The sequence below is a fragment of the Stenella coeruleoalba genome, assembly GCF_951394435.1.
Source record: "Stenella coeruleoalba genome assembly, chromosome: 16".
Taxonomy (NCBI): Eukaryota; Metazoa; Chordata; class Mammalia; order Artiodactyla; family Delphinidae; genus Stenella; species Stenella coeruleoalba.
In genome coordinates, this window is record NC_137162.1 from 62,033,192 (window position 1) to 62,051,931 (window position 18,740).

General features: G+C 38.6%; 1 protein-coding gene across 1 annotated transcript in view; it reads left to right on the top strand.

Annotated features, from left to right (window-relative positions):
- PPA1 (inorganic pyrophosphatase 1) overlaps positions 1-18,740 on the top strand; it is a 38,205-nt gene that overhangs the window by 12,984 nt on the left and 6,481 nt on the right. Inside the window, exons 3-8 of the mRNA XM_079899200.1 lie at positions 1,625-1,678; positions 2,756-2,875; positions 5,025-5,111; positions 12,030-12,156; positions 17,491-17,618; positions 17,894-17,979. Of these exons, the coding sequence (XP_079755326.1) occupies positions 1,625-1,678; positions 2,756-2,875; positions 5,025-5,111; positions 12,030-12,156; positions 17,491-17,618; positions 17,894-17,979 (602 nt within the window). The remainder of the gene's footprint in view (positions 1-1,624; positions 1,679-2,755; positions 2,876-5,024; positions 5,112-12,029; positions 12,157-17,490; positions 17,619-17,893; positions 17,980-18,740) is intronic.

The following is an 18,740-nucleotide window of genomic DNA, read 5'->3' on the forward strand; positions in this document are numbered from 1 at the left end:
GAAATGTAATCGAAGATTGGAACTGAGGTTTCCTACCCATGAACAATGTGTTACTTTTTCTAAAACCATCCAGTTATGACTTTACAGGGATAGAGCAGTTTATGTAGTCCTGGATTTAAACAATGTCTCCATTCATTGTGGTTTTTATATTGTATAGAGTAGGCAGACGTCAGGAGGCTTGGAGCAGAAACTATGGAATATTTTAGTCTCCCTCAGTAAGTGACAGAAGTTTTCGCCTCTTGAATGCAAATCTGTGGAGCTTTCTGCTTGGCTAAAATAGCAAGAAGCTAATTATTGTCTGGAAATCTTTGACTTATTCCCTTGTATTCAATAGCTTATCAGTACCTGTTTGTTTTTTTGTTTTTGTTTTTGTTTTTTGCGGTAGGCGGGCCTCTCACTGTTGTGGCCTCTCCCGTTGCGGAGCACAGGCTCCGGACGCGCAGGCTCAGCGGCCATGGCTCACGGGCCCAGCCGCTTGGCGGCATGTGGGATCTTCCCGGACCGGGGCACGAACCAATGTCCCCTGCATCGGCAGGCGGACTCTCAACGACTGCTCCACCAGGGAAGCCCAGTACCTGTTTTTTGATGCAAAGTAGCAAAGAAGTAATTCTAGCAAGTTTGTAACTAAGTGATTTTCATTTTAAATCAACTGTTTAAAATATGCATTTTATAAAAGTAATGGCAGAGTTGGCTTCATGTGTGCCCTTTGTAGAGGTTTTAAATTGAAAAACTGAACTTAGTTTTATTCCTTGGCAAAAATAATTTTCTGACTATTTAAAGCTCAGTTTTAATTACAAAATGTATTTCAACTTGGTATTTGACTCTGGTGTGCAAAGGAGATGACAACGTGTGATTTTTCATTAATTGGGTTTTTAAGCAGTTAAGCATCTGAGAATTTTTCAATATGTCATCCAATTTCAAGTAGTCCATTTAAGGCTGTAAACTAATTACAATAGAACTGCCATTGATTAAAATATTTTTGGAACATAATATTTTATCTTCAGTATCAAACTTCTTGTGTTTTTGAGGAGTACCTGATTTTTAAAAACAGCCTAATTGGGAGAATAATGTGGGTAATCAAGCTGATTGATTTTGTTTGAGGCTAAAACTAAAGTATGACAAATAAATTTTCTGATTTGGGGTTTGTCTTATAAACCACCTCTGAAATAGAAGTTCCAAAAACATTTTGAGTAATTGCACTGTCACTGGAGGATATGCATAGCCTATGGAGACAGTTGCTTTGAAGATGGCCCTCCTCAGAGATACAAGTTCTGCTATGTTTAAAACTGTTTCCGTTCTTTATAGGAAAATTCTTTCCACCCCACCCTCTAAACATTTTATTATGAAAAATTTACTATGTTTATTAAAACAAACAAAAACTTTAAAGAAAAATACAGTGAACAATCATACACCCACTACTTTGATTCTACAATTATTTTGCTGTATTTGCTTTATCTCTTCATCCATCAGTCTGCCTTATTTTTTGCTGCATTTTGTTGAAAGTCCATGACTTCAAAGATTTGATACAATGAACAGTTTAACTTTGGAAGGACTGGGGCATACTCATTGAAGTAATAGAATCAATGAACTCCTGTGACCATCTCACCTTCTCTGTGTTTTTCAGGATGTGTTCCACATGGTGGTTGAAGTACCACGCTGGTCGAATGCAAAAATGGAGGTATGTTTCACCTTTGCTAGTCATATGTTGGATATTAGTTTTGATCTAGTTGCACCGATTTGCTCAAGGGTTAAACAACTAATGTCCAAGGTTGTCCTCTTTCTAGTCCCAATCTATTTTCCAGCTGTATCTCCCATTGCCTGCCAGTCTTCCCTCTGTGCTCCAACTAAACTCAACCATTTGCTGTTTACAAATATGCTACAGACTTTCCTTCTGTCATTCCCAAAGCCTAGAATTACCTTTTTCGCTTCTGTCTTCTTCCCTTTAATTCCATCGTTGACTCCTCCATGTAGTCAACAGGCTTGCTTCAGTCATTCCAGCCATAAATGATTTTATTGGAATTTTTGTCACATTTTGTTAATTTATTTTTTTAAAAAATTTTATTTATTTATTTATTTTTGGCTGCGTTGGGTCTTCGTTGCGGTGCGCGGGCTTCTCATTGCGGTGGCTTCTCCTGTTCCAGAGCACAGGCTCTAGGTGCGTGGGCTTCAGTAGTTGTGGCACGAGGGCTCAGTAGTTGTGGAGCACGGGCTTAGTTGCTCTGCGGCATGTGGGATCTTCCTGGACCAGGGCTCGAACCCACGTCCCCTGCATTGGCAGGTGGATTCTTAACCACTGCGCCACCAGGGAAGTCCCTGTTAATTTTTTTCTGATGATACCTAATAGATTTGACTTTTCATTATGGATATTTGTAACATTTTCTGTCACTTAATAATGCTTTCTGACAGTAACAACACTTCACATGTAATAGACAGCCAAATATTTGAATAATTTTAAATGTTTTAAAGGAAAGCTGAAGTTAGATATTTTCTCAAATGTTAGGATTTATTCCAGCTAATTTTTGCTTTCTGGAATTAGTAAATGTTCTTTTTCCCTGCGTGATAGTTCCTGTATACCTCAAATGTTTTCCACTTAAAGGCTGATTATGGAGAAACTTATTTCAAATTATAAAAGTGTTAGGGGTAAAAATATATCATTAAAGTGGAACTAGTGCATTTCATAATTCATTTCCTTAAATCCCTATTTGAATAGTATTTCACATACAAATATACAATGATTTGAAATTTTTTATTTCAGATTGCTACAAAGGATCCTTTAAACCCAATTAAACAAGATGTGAAAAAAGGAAAACTCCGTTATGTTGCAAATTTGTTCCCTTATAAAGGATATATCTGGAACTATGGTGCCATCCCTCAGGTATGTCTCTGTGCACTTGCTAGAAATGTACTTTTTAGCTTACAAAAATTTAACCTACTACTGTTAGTAAAAAAGATTTAAACACCTTCAAAAAGTTTTGCTATAGTAGATTATAAAAACATAAGGGGTAATTAACTCATTTTAATACTTCCTTAAGTAACTTATTTTCAAGATGAACTAAAATGTAAATATTTACAATGTTTGAATTCACATTTGAAAGTTTGCTCTTTTCTGAAATTTTTTTTATATGGACTGGTTATAAACTATACAAATTCCTTCTTTACAGAACGAGTGGCGTATCTATTGAGAGAGGCCATGTAGACTAGTGCTTAAAAGCACTGATCTTACGGCACCACACAGATGAGGGTGCAAATTCCAAGTCTGCCACTTACTTTTTTTTTAGATTTTTTTTGATGTGGACCATTTTAAAAGTCTTTATTGAATTTGTTACAGTATTCCTTCTGTTTTATGTTTTGGTTTTCTGGCCGGGAGGCATGTGGGATCTTAACTCCCCCATCGAACCCACACCCCCTGCGTTGGGAGGCAAAGTCCTAACCACTGGACTGCCAGGGAAGTCCCAGTTGCAGCCTTCTAAAGCTTAAATCAGATTCATTATCATGTCCCTGCTTAAAACCTACCAGTGGCCCTCACTAAAACTGAAAATAAATCTAAACTGTCTACGAAAGCTTATCTAACTTGCCTCTGCTTCTTCCTCCCTGAGATGTTAATATTTTCTCCTGGGATATTCCTAGTACATAGCTTGTGTGTCTATTTGAGGAATAAAGCACTTAGTACCTGGCACATGTAAGTTCTCACAGCTGCTGACTTATATCTCTATAGTCCTGATTACTTTCTTTGTGCCAAGCTATTTGTGGTAAAGTAATAATGGGCTTCTGTTTCCTAAACAGTCAAAGCTTTGAGGAGGGGGGATATCTGCATTGTTTACCAATTTATCCCCAGCACAATACCAGTGTGTAGTAGGCTCTTATTTAATATTTGAATGAAGAATCACTAGCATCATGTCTACTATGAGTAAATAATGTATATTTAATTCTGGTTTGGTTAAGCTAATGCTGTGGCACTTAGGATCTTTAAATGAAATATTCAATTTATTTTCTTCCTGTTGATAAATGGTTTGTTTTTATTAACCATTAAGTCTATTAAGTGGAATCTACTGTGAAACGATCTGTAAGTTACTAAAACATAGGTCAAACCCATCTAGCTTGCTAGGTAGTCACAGAGTCGTTTGCTTTCGTTACAGCACTTCACCTTGTGCTTCAGTTGATTCACTATTTAGCCTTGAAATATCATCCCTCTGGGAACACATTGCTGAAATACTTACACTTCTGTAGGTTGGATTTGGCTTTGTTGGGTCCAGTCTTCCTTTTCCCCCTTTACTTTTATCTCTCTGCCTTTACTCCAGCTGAGTAAGCAAACAAATCCAAGAAATATGTTCCGGATTGGGAGGGAAAAGAACCAAAACAACAGCTACACTTTAAACTGAACTTCCTGGCAGGCACAGGCCATCACTTCTTCTGTGAGCTGCTCTGCAAGGACTCTGTCTTGCAGTTTAGCAGGGAAGAAACCCAGCAATTTAAAGCTTCAGCAAATCCTGATTAAACTTTTTATTCTTGGCTCCTGGTCAGCGATGACATTTTTGCCACCAGCACACGTCATTTCCATCTTAATATTACCACCTACCCATCTCTGCTTGGAGATTTATTTTAAAGAAAATCTGGTTAGTAGAAGATAGTAAGTACTAAAAGTTCATCAAAGCAGTTTTCTTTTACTATATTTTTTAAGTGAACATCTGGCTCTACATTTGTGTTTGCATATTGTCTCAGTTATTAGATAGTTGGGTTTTGTTTGTTTAAAATAGCATCATTATCCATTTTAAAGATTAAATTTAGTTCCGCATTATGCACTTAATAGGAGCCCAGCATTTAGTTAAGATTATTGTGTGTAGTTAAGATTCTTAGACGTGAATAAAGAATTATTTTTAAAAAAGATCTTTTTAATGAGAATAAATAGCTGAAGATTCATATTTTTGCAGAAAGATCATGGGATGTTATCTTTTAATGCCAACATGATCCACTTTGTCATTAGCATATACAGGAATGATATACTGTATCTTATTTTTTTTTTTTAGACTTGGGAAGACCCAAGACACAACGATGAACACACCGGCTGCTGTGGTGACAATGACCCAATTGATGTGTGTGAAATTGGAAGCAAGGTAACGGAATCTGAAATATTTTTCTGTAGAGTTGAGATGATATCAATGAAATATACAAACTTCATACTTTTAAAAATATTGTAAATAACATATATGAATATTAGTGAAGTTATGATGGGTCTCTTTGGGTGACAAAAGTTTCCATTCTAAGCATTTCTACATTATAATTTGTACATTTAAACCTAGCCTAGAAAAAAATGTGTATTGTATGCATGTGTGTGGAAGAACTGTACATGTTCTGCATTGCTTTAGAAGGCAGATGAGTAGTCAGTAGATGAAGGCTACCAGGAGGCAACAAGGCAAACCTTGCCTAAGGATTTGGAATGACCAGTGAATTGGCCCAAACCAGGTAACCTCATGAGTTGGAGATTTATGGTAGGGATTCCTCTCTCAAGTAGGGTTGCTCTAAGATTCTGACTATAGTTATTTTCTTTATGATCTTTCCCAGTCTCAAGAAAATCTTAAGCGACTTAAAAGAAAGTTGTCATTCAGTTGCTTAACTCATCAAGTTCAGGCATATTGTATGACTTGCCTAACTCAGTGACTTCTATAAAATAAAAGGTAAAGAAAGTACATTAAAATAGGTACTTGAAATAAATTATGGAGGACTTTTTCTTCAGCACCATCGATGACAGATTAAAAACATTAATTACCCTCAACTCTGATGGGACTAATGGACACTTGTTTAGCTTTTTTTTTTAACATCTTTATTGATAATTGCTTTACATTGTTCTGTTAGTTTCTGCTGTATAACAAAGTGAATCAGCTATATGTATACATATATCCCCATATCCCTTACCTCTTGTGTCTCCCTCCATCCCTCCCTATCCCACCCCTCTAGATGGTCACAAAGCACGAAGCTGATCTTCCTGTGCTATGCAGCTGCTTCCCATTAGCTATCTGTTTTACATTCGATAGTGTATGTATGTCAATGCCACTCTCTTACTTTGTCTCAGCTTACCCTTCCCCCTCCCTTTGTCCTCAAGTCCATTCTCTACATCTGCATCTTTATTCCTGTCCTGTCCCTAGGTTCTTCAGAACCATTTTTTTTTGATTCCATATATATATGTTAGCATACGGTATTTGTTTTTGTCTTTCTGACTTACGTCACTCTGTATGACAGACTCTAGGTCCATCCACCTCACTACAAATAACTCAATTTCGTTTCTTTTTATGGCTGAGTAATATTCCATTGTATATATGTGGCACATCATCTTTATCCATTCATCTGTCGATGGACACTTAGGTTGGTTCCATGTCCTGGCTATTGTAAATAGTGCTGCAGTGAACATTGTGGTACATGACTCTTTTTGAATTATGATTTTCTCAGGATATATGCCCAGTAGTGGGATTGCTGGGTCATGTGGTAGTTCTATTTTTAGTTTTTTAAGGAACCTCCATACTGTTCTCCATAGTGGCTGTATCAATTTACATTCCCACCAACAGTGCAAGAGGGTTCCCTTTTCTCCACACCCTCTCCAGTATTTATTGTTTGTAGATTTTTTGATGATGGCCATTCTGACCAGTGTGAAGTGATACCTCATTTTAGTTTGGATTTGCATTTCTCTAATTATTAGTGACGTTGAGCATCCTTTCATGTGTTTGTTGGCATTCTGCATATCTTTGGAGAAATGTCTATTTAGGTCTTCTGCCCATTTTTGGATTGGGTTGTTTGTTTTTTTGATATTGAGCTGCATGAGCTGCTTGTATATTTTGGAGGTTAATCCTTTGTCAGCTGTTTCATTTGCAAATACTTTCTTCCATTCTGAAGGTTATCTTTTCGTCTAGTTTATGGTTTCCTTTGCTGTGCAAAAGCTTTTAAGTTTCATTAGGTCCCGTTCATTTTTGTTTTTATCTCCATTTCTCTAGGTGGTGGGTCAAAAAGGATCTTGCTGTGATTTATGTCATAGAGTGTTCTGCCTATGTTTTCCTCTAAGAGTTTTATAGTATCTGGCCTTACATTTAGATCTTTAATCCATTTTGAGTTTATTTTTGTGTATGGTGTTAGGGAGTGTTCTAATTTCATTCTTTTCATGTAGCTGTCCAGTTTTCCCAGGACCACTTATTTAAGAGGCTGTCTTTTCTCTATTGCATATTCTTGCCTCCTTTATTAAAGATAAGGTGACCATATGTGCGTGGGTTTTTCTCAGGGCTTTCTATCCTGTTCCACTGATCTATATTTCTGTTTTTGTGCCAGTACCATACTGTCCTGATTACTGTAGCTTTGTAGTATAGTCTGAAGTCAGGGAGCCTGATTCCTCCAGCTCCATTTTTCTTTCTTAATATTGCTTTGGCTATTCGGGGTCTTTTGTGTTTCCACACAAATTGTGAAACTTTTTGTTCTAGGTCTGTGAAAAATGCCATTGGTAGTTTGATAGGGATTGCGTTGAATCTGTAGATTGCTTTGGGTAGTAGAGTCATTTTCACAATGTTGATTCTTCCAATCCAGGAACATGGTCTATCTCTCCATCTCTTTGTATCATCTTTAATTTCTTTCATCAGTGCCTTACAGTTTTCTGCATACAGGTCGTTTGTCTCCTCAGGTAGGTTTATTCCTAGGTATTTTTTTCTTTTTGTTGCAATGGTAAATGGGAGTGTTTCCTTAATTTCTCTTTCATATTTTTCATCATTAGTGTACAGGAATGCAAGAAATTTGTGTGCATTAATTTTGTATCCTGCTGCTTTACCAAATACATTGATTAGCTCTAGTAGTTTTCTGGTAGCATCTTTAGGATTCTCTATGTATAGTATCATGTCATCTGCAAGCAGTGACAGCTTTACTTCTTTTCTGATTTGGATTCCTTTTATTTCTTTTTGTTCTCTGATTGCTGTGACTAAAACTTCCAAAACTATGTTGAATAATAGTGGTGAGAGTGGACATCCTTGTCTTGTTCCTGATCTTAGTGGAAATGGTTTCAGTTTTTCACCATTGAGAACGATGTTGGCTGTGGGTTTGTCATATATGGCCTTTATTATGTTGAGATAAGTTCCCTCTATGCCTACTTTCTGGAGGGCTTTTATCATAAATGGGTGTTGAATTTTGTCAAAAGGTTTTTCTGCATCTATTGAGATTATCATATGGTTTTTATCCTTCAATTTGTTAATATGGTATATCACATTGATTGATTTGCGTATATTGAAGAATCCTTGCATTCCTGGGATAAACCCCGCTTGATCATGGTGTATGATCCTTTTAATGTGCTGCTGGATTCATTTTGCTAGTATTTTGTTGAGGATTTTTGCATCTATGTTCATCAGTGATACTGGCCTGTAGTTTTCTTTTTTTGTAACATCTTTGTCTGGACATTTTGGTATCAGAGTGATGGTGGCCTCATAGAATGAGTTTGGGAGTATTCCACCCTCTGCTATATTTTGGAAGAGTTTGAGAAGTATAGTTGTTAGCTCTTCTCTAAATGTTTGATAGAATTCGCCTGTGAAGCCATCTGGTCCTGGACTTTTGTTTGTTGGAAGATTTTTAATCACAGTTTCAATTTCAGTGCTTGTGATTGGTCTGTTCATGTTTTCTATTTCTTCCTAGTTCAGTCTTGGAAGGTTGTACTTTTCTAAGAATTTGCCTATTTCTTCCAGGTTGTCCATTTTATTGGCATAGAGTTGCTTGTAGTAATCTCTCATGATCCTTTGTATTTCTGCAGTGTCAGTTGTTACTTCTCCTTTTTCATTTCTAATTCTGTTGATTTGAGTCTTCTCCCTTTTTTTCTTGATGAGTCTGGCTAATGGTTTATCAATTTTTTTTATCTTCTCAAAGAACCAGCTTTTAGTTTTATTGATCTTTGCTATCGTTTCCTTCATTTCTTTTTCATGTATTTCTGATCTGATCTTTATGATTTCTTTCCTTCTGCTAACTTTGGGGTTTTTTTGTTCTTCTTTCTCTAATTGCTTTAGGTGTAAGGTTAGATTGTTTATTTGAGATTTTTCTTGTTTATTGAGGTAGGATTGTATTGCTATAAACTTCCCTCTTAGAACTGCTTTTGCTGCATTGCATAGGTTTTGGGTCATCGTGTTTTCATTGTCATTTGTTTCTAGGTGTTTTTTTAATTTCCTCTTTGATTTCTTCAGTGATTTCTTGGTTATTTAGTAGCATATTGTTTAGCCTCCATGTGTTTGTATTTTTTACAGTTTTTTTCCTGTAACTGATATCTAGTCGCATAGCATTGTGGTCAGAAAAGGTACTTGATACATTTTCAATTTTCTTAAATTTAAAGGCTTGATTTGTAACCCAAGGTATGATCTATCCTGGAGAATCTTCTGTGAACACTTGAGAAGAAAGTGTATTCTGTTGTTTTTGGATGGAATGTCCTATAAATATCAGTTAAGTCCATCTTGTTTAATGTATCATTAAAAGCTTGTTTCCTTATTTATTTTCATTTTGGATGATCTGTCCATTGGTGAAAGTGGGGTGTTAAAGTCCCCTACTATTATTGTGTTACTGTCGATTTCCCCTTTTATGGCTGTTAGCATTTGCCTTATGTATTGAGGTGCTTCTATGTTGGGTGCATAAATATTTACAACTGTTATATACTCTTGGTCTGAACCCTTGATCATTATGTAGTATCCTTCTTCATCTCTTGTAATAGTCTTTATTTTAAAGTCTATTTTGTCTGATATGAGAATTGCTACTCCAACTTTGTTTTGATTTCCATTTGCATGGAATATCTTTTTCCATCCCCTCACTTTCAGTCTGTATGTGTCCCTAGGTCTGAAATGGGTCTCTTGCAGACAGCATATATATGGGTCTTGTTTTTGTATCCATTCAGCGAGCCTGTGTTTTTTGGTTGGAGCATTGAATCCATTCATGTTTAAGGTAATTATCGATATGTATGTTCCTATTACCATTTTCTTAATTGTTTTGGGTTTGTTTTTGTAGGTCCTTTTCTTCTCTTGTGTTTCCCACTTAGAGAAGTTCCTGTAGCATTTGTTGTACAGCTGGTTTGGTGGTGCTGAATTCTCTTAGCTTTTGCTTGTTTGTAAAGCTTTTGATTTCTCCTTCGAATCTGAATGAGATCCTTGCTGGGTAGAGTAATCTTCATTGTAGGTTTTTCCCTTTCATCACTTCAAATGTGTCCTGCCACTCCCTTCTGGCTTGCAGAGTATCTGCTGAAAGATCAGCTGTTAACCTTATGGGAATTTCTTTGTATGTTATTTGTTGCTTTTCCCTTGCTGCTTTTTTTAAAAATAAATTTATTTATTTTGGGCTGCGTTGGGTCTTCGTTGCTGTGCGCAGGCTTTCTCTAGTTGCGGTGAGCAGGGGCTACTCTTTGTTGCAGTGCGCGGGCTTCTCATTGTGGTGGCTTCTGTTGTTGCGGAGCATGGGCTCTAGGCACGCGGACTTCAGTAGCTTGGCTTGAAGACTCTAGAGCGCAGGCTCAGTAGTTTTGGTGCACGGGCTTAGTTGCTCTGCAGCATGTGAGATCTTCCTGGACCAGGGCTCGAACCCGTGTCTCCTGCATTGGCAGGGGGATTCTTAACCACTACACCACCAGAGAAGCCCTCCCTTGCTTCTTTTAATATTTTTTCTTTGTATTTAATTTTTGATAGTTTGATTAATATGTGTCTTGGTGTGTTTCTCCTTGGATTTATCCTGTATGGGACTCTCTGTTCTTCCCTGGACTTGATAGACTCTCTCCTTTCCCATATTAGGGAAATTTTCAATTATAATCTCTTCAAATATTTTCTCAGTCCCTTTCTTTTTCTCTTCTTCTTCTGGGACCCCTATAATTCGAATGTTGGTGCATTTAATGTTGTCCCAGAGGTCTCTGACATTTTCCTCAATTCTTTTCATTCTTTTTTCTTTATTCTGCTCTGTGGTAGTTATTTCCACTATTTTATCTTCCAGGTCACTTATTTGTTCTTCTGCCTCCATTATTCTGCTATTGACTCCTTCTAGAGAATTTTTAATTTCATTTATTGTGTTGTTTGTCATTGTTTGTTTGCTCTTTAGTTCTTCTAGGTTCTTGTTAAACGTTTCTTGTATTTTCTCCATTCTAGTTCCAGGATTTTGGATCATCTTTACTATCATTATTCTCAATTCTTTTCCAGGTTGACTGCCTATTTCCTCTTCATTTGTTTGGTCTGGTGGGTTTTTACCTTGCTCCTTCATCTGCTGCATATTTCTCTGTCTTCTCATTTTGCTTAACTTACAGTGTTTGGGGTGTCCTTTTCACAGGCTGCAGGTTCGTAGTTCCTATTATTTTTGGTGTCTGTGCCCAGTGGGTAAGGTTGGTTCAGTGGCTTGTGTAGGCTTCCTGGTCGGGGGGACTGGTGCCTGTGGTCTGGTGGATGAGGCTGGATCTTGTCTTTCTGGTGGGCAGGATCGCATCCGGTGGTACGTTTTGGGGTGTCTGTGAACTTAGTATGATTTTAGACAGCCTCTCTGCTAATGGGTGGGGTTGTTTTCCTGTCTTGCTTGTTGTTTGTCATGGTGTATCCAGCACTGGAGCTTGCTGATCATTGAATGGAGCTGGGTCTTAGCTTTGAGACAGAGATCTCTGGGAGAGCTCTCGCTGATTGATATTACGTGGGGCCAGGAGGTCTCTGGTGATCCAATGTCCTGAATTCGCCTCTCCCACCTCAGAGGCTCTGGCCTGACACCTGGCTGGAGCACCAAGACCCTTTTGGGAAGTCTGAGGTCTTCTGCCAGCATTCAGTAGGTGTTCTGTAGGAGTTGTTCCACATGTAGATGTATTTTTGATGTATTTGTGGGGTGGAAGGTGGATCTCCACATCTTACTCCTCCTCCATCTTGAAGGTCCCTCCTAACTTTTTAAAAATTGCTTAAAGGAACAATCTTAAGTTTGCAGAAATTTGGCGTCTTCCTCATTTCCTATTATCCACCAAGTAAAACTTTTCTTCCAAAGTTTCATTCTGTAGTATTGATCTGGCTGTGTTTTTTGACTTTCAGGTATGTGCAAGAGGGGAAATAATCAGGGTGAAAGTTCTGGGCATACTGGCTATGATCGATGAAGGGGAAACCGACTGGAAAGTCATTGCCATTAACGTGGATGATCCTGATGCAGCCAATTATAATGGTAAGAAATATTTGTAGGGTCTGAAGTCTTTATACCTAAATCTTACCCAGCACCAAACTTAACCTGTAATGACAGAGTTGTAAGCCCATGCCTTCAAACTGTTAAAGAATGGAGGAGCAAAACATTTAACAAAGCATTGTTATTTCTACTACTGAACTTCTGTGGTTAACTAAGTAAACTTTCTCCTTCATTCCAGGAAAGAACAAATCTGGTAGTTTGTATATCCTGTTTTCTTCTTTCCTTCCCCACATGCTAACACTTAGTTGCTCTATTTATTTATTTTTAAAAATTTGAAAACTGAGATATAATCCACATGCCATAAAATTCACCATTTTAAAGTGTACAGTTCTGTGGGTTTTGATACATACACTAGTCTGTTAACCATCACCACTATCTAATTCCAGAACATTTTCACCACTCTGACAGGAAGCCCCATATCCATTAGCAGTCACCCCCTATCCCCACATCGCTCAGTCCCTGACGACTACCAGTCTATTGTCTGTCTTTATGGATTTTCCTATTCTGAAAATTTCACACAAATGGGGTCACATGATATCCGGCTTCTTTCAGCTAGCATACTGGTTTCAAGGTTCATCCACATTGTAACATGTATCAGTACTTCATTCCCTTTTTTTTTTGGTGGTGAAATTAACATAACATAAAATTCACCATTTGAACTATTTTAAAGTGTACAGTTCAGTGGCATTTAGTACATTCACAGTGTTGTGCAACTCACCACTCATCTCATTCTAAAACATTTACATCACCCCAAAGACAAACTCTGTACCTTTTAGTAGTCACTCCCTGTTCCCTCCTCCTCCCAGGACCCGACAACCACTAATCTGCTTTCTGTGTCCATGAATTTGCCTATTCTGGGTATTTCATATACATGGAATTGTAAAATATGTGGCCTTTTTGTGTCAGGTTTCTTTTACTTAGCATAAGGTTTTCTAGGTTCATCCATGTTGTAGCATGTATCAGTACTCATTTTTTTAATGGCTGAGTTATATTCTATTATATAGATATATATCACATTTTGTTTGTCCATTCATCTGTTGATGGACATTTGGGTTGTTTTTGGCTATTAGGAATAATGCAGCTGCTATGAACATTCCTGTACAAGTTTTTGTGTGGACGTGTGTTTTTAATCCTCTTGGGTGTATATACCTAGGAGTGGAGTTCCTGAGTCATATGGTAACTCTTATGTTTAGCCTCTTGAGAAACTGCCAAACTTTTTTCCAAAGCGGCTGCACCATCTTACAGTCCTGCCAGCAGTGCATAATGTTCCGATTTTTCTACTTCTTTGCCAGCACTAGTTGTTATTTATCTTTTTAAATTATAACCCTTCTAGTGGGGTGTGTCTTTTTATTTTTGAGTTATAAGAGTACTTACATGTTTTGGATACTAAACCTTTATCAGATATATGATTTGTCTGTATTTTCTTACATTTTGTGGATTTGTCCTTTCATTTTCTTTTTTTTTTTTTTTTTTTTTTTTTTTTGCGGTACGTGGGCCTCTCACTGTTGTGGCCTCTCCCGTTGCGGAGTACAGGCTCATTGGCCATGGCTCACGGGCCCAGCCGCCCCGCGGCACGCGGGATCCTCCCGGACCGGGGCTCGAACCCGCGTCCCCTGCATCGGCAGGCGGACTCTCAACCTCTGCGCCACCAGGGAAGCCCTGTCCTTTCGTTTTCTTAATGGTATCCTTTGAAGCACTCAAGTTTTTCGTTTTGATGTAGTCTATTCTTTTATTGCTTGTGCTTTTGGTATCATTATCTAAGAAACCATTGCCTAATCCAAGGTCACAAAGACTTAGTTATGTTTCCTTCTAAGAATTTTATAAATATAGCACTTACATTATTTCTTTCTGCTGTTTTACAGAGTACGATCTCATATATATTTAAATATATGCAAATTATATGTAAACTCATTTAAAAAGGACTCAACGCCAACCTTTAATAGTACATTGGGAAGAAAGATGAAAAGAGTCTGACTTTTTGTTTCAGATACTTCTGTATTGACTAAATTTTGTACGATGAGAATGCATTCCGACATTTAGCTCTGATTCTAAATGTAGGAATGTGTGTCCATTTTCAGATGTGCTATTTACACAAGAGTGCACATGCTAAATAGCGTGCTTTGGCCACAGTTAATGAAGCCACGCCATCATTACATCAGCACAATTTTCTGGGTGTCATTTCCCTGCAGTAGAGGTTATTAGGACCCTAAAATTTTCTCTGGGGGGCTGGCCCCATGATGCAAGCAGTATGCAGCTTTCCTTAAATGTCAGCCTAAGGCAATGTCCATCATCAGTTATAACTGGAAGAGTATTAGGTAGAACTAACTAAGAGTAGAACTCTTGACAAGCCACAACTTTGGGAGGGATACACACAGAGCCATGGAAGAGGATGGCCTACGCAGTAAAGCAACCAAGTTGACCATGTTGATCCCCTTTGTTATTGTGAGCCCACGACAGCCAGTGACCCTTCTGCCTCAATTGTGGGCATCAGGAAATTGAGCATTTTATGCACATGGTTGCATGCTGGTTAGAGGCTGAATCCAGGGAACAGCACAGAACTGGTGCTGTCTTTGGTAGGATCTTTTTTTTTTTAATTTATTTTATTCTGAAATTCAGTGACTTTTTGGGGGGGTATTTTTATATTTTAATCCTGGGGGGTTTTTTTGTTTGGTTTTTTTTTGCCATGTGGTTTGTGAGATCTTAGTTCCTTGACCAGGGAGTGAACCCGGGCCCTTGGCAATGAAAGCACGGAGTCCTAACCACTGGACTGCCAGGGAAGTCCTTGTCTTTGGTAGTATCTTTTTTTTTTTTTTTTTTTTTGGTTTTTTTTTTTTTTTTGCGGTATGCGGGCCTCTCACTGTCGTGGCCTCTCCCGTTGCAGAGCACAGGCTCCGGACGCGCAGGCTCAGTGGCCATGGCTCACGGGCCCAGCCGCTCCGCGGCATGTGGGATCTTCCCAGACCGGGGCACGAACCTGTGTCCCCTGCATCGGCAGGCGGACTCTCAACCACTGCGCCACCAGGGAAGCCCTCTTTGGTAGTATCTTGATGTGGCATCAGGAGGCAGTTCAGGGAGCTCTGCAGACCACTGGCTTTGTCTGTACGTGTATAATGTACAACTGGAGGAACAAAAATTGACTTGAGTTCTTTTCTCCTACTTTTTTCCTCTGGGTCTGGTGTTCACAGTTCCCTAGTCAGGATCCAGCATACCTTTCAATACCTGGTTCACAGTCAGTGAGTTAATCAACTGTTATATTTTTCCTTGCTGCAATGTAATACAAAAATATGTTTGATCTTTGTCTCCAGTTCCTGGCAAGGAACTCCTAAAACACTGGGACTTTCCTGAGTGACGAGTGTCTTTTTTATTCATAATGAGCCCCTTTCATCACCCCTGAGTTTATGCTAATAAGGTGACTTACGGTGGGGCCCCTAGCTAGCCTCAGACCAGTTCAGTCAACAGAAAAACTGAATGATTAGAGGGTGGGAACCCCCAGCCCCAACCACTGACCTCTGGGATCGGGAAGGGAGGCTCCATAAAAAGTCTGGAGTCACGAGATGTAGAGCACTTGTAAGTTGGTGAACACACTGAATTGCTGGGAGGGTGGCACGCCTCCCCACCAGAGGGCATGGAAACTATGCACCCCGCATACTGTGCCCTATGCATCTCCTCCATTGGACTGTTCCTGAGTTGTATCCTTTATACTAAACCGGTAAACATAGCACAGTGTTTTCTTGAGTTTTGTGAGTCATTCTAGCAAATTATCAAACCTGAGGAGAGAGTTGTAGGGAACTCTGATTTATAGCTGTTGGTCAGAAGTATGGGTGGCCTTGGACTTGGCGATCAGCGTCTGAAGTGGGATCAGTCTTGTGGAACTGAACCCTCTGACTGTGGGACTTGATGCTAACTCCAGTTAGATAGTGTCATAATTGAATTGTCGGACACCCAGTTGGTATTCCTAAGGAATAGAACTGGATGGAAAATTTGTTGGAAGATACCCTACACTTGTATTTTGGATTTCTGGATTTTCAAACTATTTCTGTATCAGATGATACGTTTTATATGAATTCTAAGTTCCTTGAAATTTATCAGTGTTTAAACATTTCCCAGTTCAGTTTGTAACCTTTCCATACTTTTAGTGGTACCCTGATAATAAAATGCATGGTATTCTTTAACTATGTAGATTATAAACTGGGCTTAAGCAAAGTTATTTTATAGAAATATAAATAAGCTGTTGTTGAATGTATTCCTCCTTCCAATTACAATTTTCCTGGTGGATTTTTTTTTTTGCACATGTATCTAATATTTGTTTGCATGGAGAAGCAGTTCAGTCATTTAAACTTGAGTTTGATGACATTGAGGCTAGGCACTGTTAATGGCTGTACAGAAACTTTTAAAAGTTTTTTACACAGGACACTTTTTTTTGTTGGCCAGAACTAAAGTATTGTGATACTGAATGCCTATACTGTAGAGTGAGAAAAGCCTATTCACATTTAATATGTAACCTATCAATGAATATGTATAATGCATTTTTCTTGTCTTTTTGTGTGTAATTGGGGTGTGATCCTTGAATACAGCCTCAACCTGTCTTTTGGTATCTTCTGTCCATCTCTTAGAAGTTTATGTACACCTGCCGAACTATTCTCATTATGTAGCTGCCAGTTATTTCTCCCTTCTCTTATCTAGTAGGAGTCACTATGGTACTGATTGTTCTCTTAGTATACTTAATGTCAGAGCTATTTTAAGATAGTAGATGATTTCCTTTTATTTATTTATTTAATTTATTTTTGGCTGCGTTGGGTCTTAGTTGCTTCGCGGGCTTTCTCTAGTTGAGGCGAGCGGGGGCTACTCTTCGCTGCAGTGCCCAGGCTTCTCACTGTGGTGGCTTCTCTTGTTGCGGAGCATGGGCTCTAGGCGCGCAGGCTTCAGTAGTTGTGGTGCAAGGGCTCAGTAGTTGTGGTGCAAGGGCTCAGTAGTTGTGGCTCAAGGGCTCTAGGGCGCAGGCTCAGTAGTTGTGGTGCATGGGCTTAGTTGCTCTGTGGCATGTGGGATCTTCCCAGGTCAGGGCTCAAACCTGTGTCCCCTGCACTGGCAGGTGGATCCTTAACCACTGCGCCACCAGGGAAGCCCCGATGATTTCCTTTTAATGTGTGTATGTGTTCTCTTCTCAACAAGGTGTTAGCTCTAACATTGTCTTGAAAGTTTTTGATAATCCATCCCGTAGCTCTTTCAAAGTACGCACTTGATATTTTTATTGAATGCATAAATAATTACATACACATCTTGCAATCTGAGAAGAGAATCTTATTCTCTTCTTAGATATTAATGATGTCAAGCGGCTGAAACCTGGCTACCTGGAAGCTACTGTGGACTGGTTTAGAAGGTACAAGGTTCCTGATGGAAAACCTGAGAACCAGTTTGCTTTCGACGCAGAATTTAAAGATAAGGTAATGTGTCACTCAGAACTGTAGCTTTAGGCCTATTTGTATTGAGACTTATAATTTAACCATATTGTTACCATCTAAAGACAATATCGTCATAAAACAGATGTCTAAAGACACACGACAGGCTTGATGTTGATTTATTCATTTAAATGATTTCTTCCATTTTTGATAGACAGAAGTGATTCAAAAGAGACTAAGTTATCAGGCTTTGGGAAAATATCGAGAATAAGAAAAGAACACGTTTCTATTATTCTAACGTATATCTCTTCAAATTATAGGACTTTGCAATTGATATTATTAAAAGCACTCATGACTATTGGAGAGCATTAGTGACTAAGAAAACTGATGGAAAAGGAATCAGTTGGTAAGCATTAACTCTTTTCTGCATGTTTAACACACAAAGCAGACTAGCTTACTCCAGAGGTTTTAATTACCTTAACATACTCCACCGTTACATTCACTTAGGGAAAGACACTGGTTTTGTCAATGCTTATTAAGTCAGTAGGAAGTGTAGACTGAAAGAAAAACTACACAACGGGAAGGTTGTGAGTTAAGTTTTATTCGAGGACTGTAGCCCGGAAGATAGCCTCTCAGATAGCTCTGAGGAACTGCTCTGGAGAGATAAGGGAGGAGCCAGGATATATATGAACTTTTTTGCCGGGAAAACATGTAGTCAAGCATAAAAAGATTACTGCTATTCATAAAGAAGAGACCTCTCGAGTTAATGATTTTAGTGTTTTTCTATGTATGGGAAGAGGCAAGAATCTGGGGTCATGTGAAATTTTTTCTTAGAAATGCATGTTAACTATCTAGGGGCCAATATACCCAAATGTTTCCTGGTTTTCTCCATCCTGAATTCCCCTCAGGGCTCACTGTCCGTGGGTGACTGTAGTGGCTAATGGCTTGATCCTTGTAGAACTGGAATGGCAGGCAACATTTTTTTTCTTTACAGAAAGTAACTATATAAACAACTGAAAAATGCCACAAGATACTCTCTGAATAAGTACAAACTAAAACTATAAAGGGCGCAGTGAGATCAGAGCTTTGTAAGGCTAATCGGGAAAACCTGCCTAGCATCAGGGTGCTCAGAATGGGATGGGTATAATCAGGTTGAGTTCAAGGGTT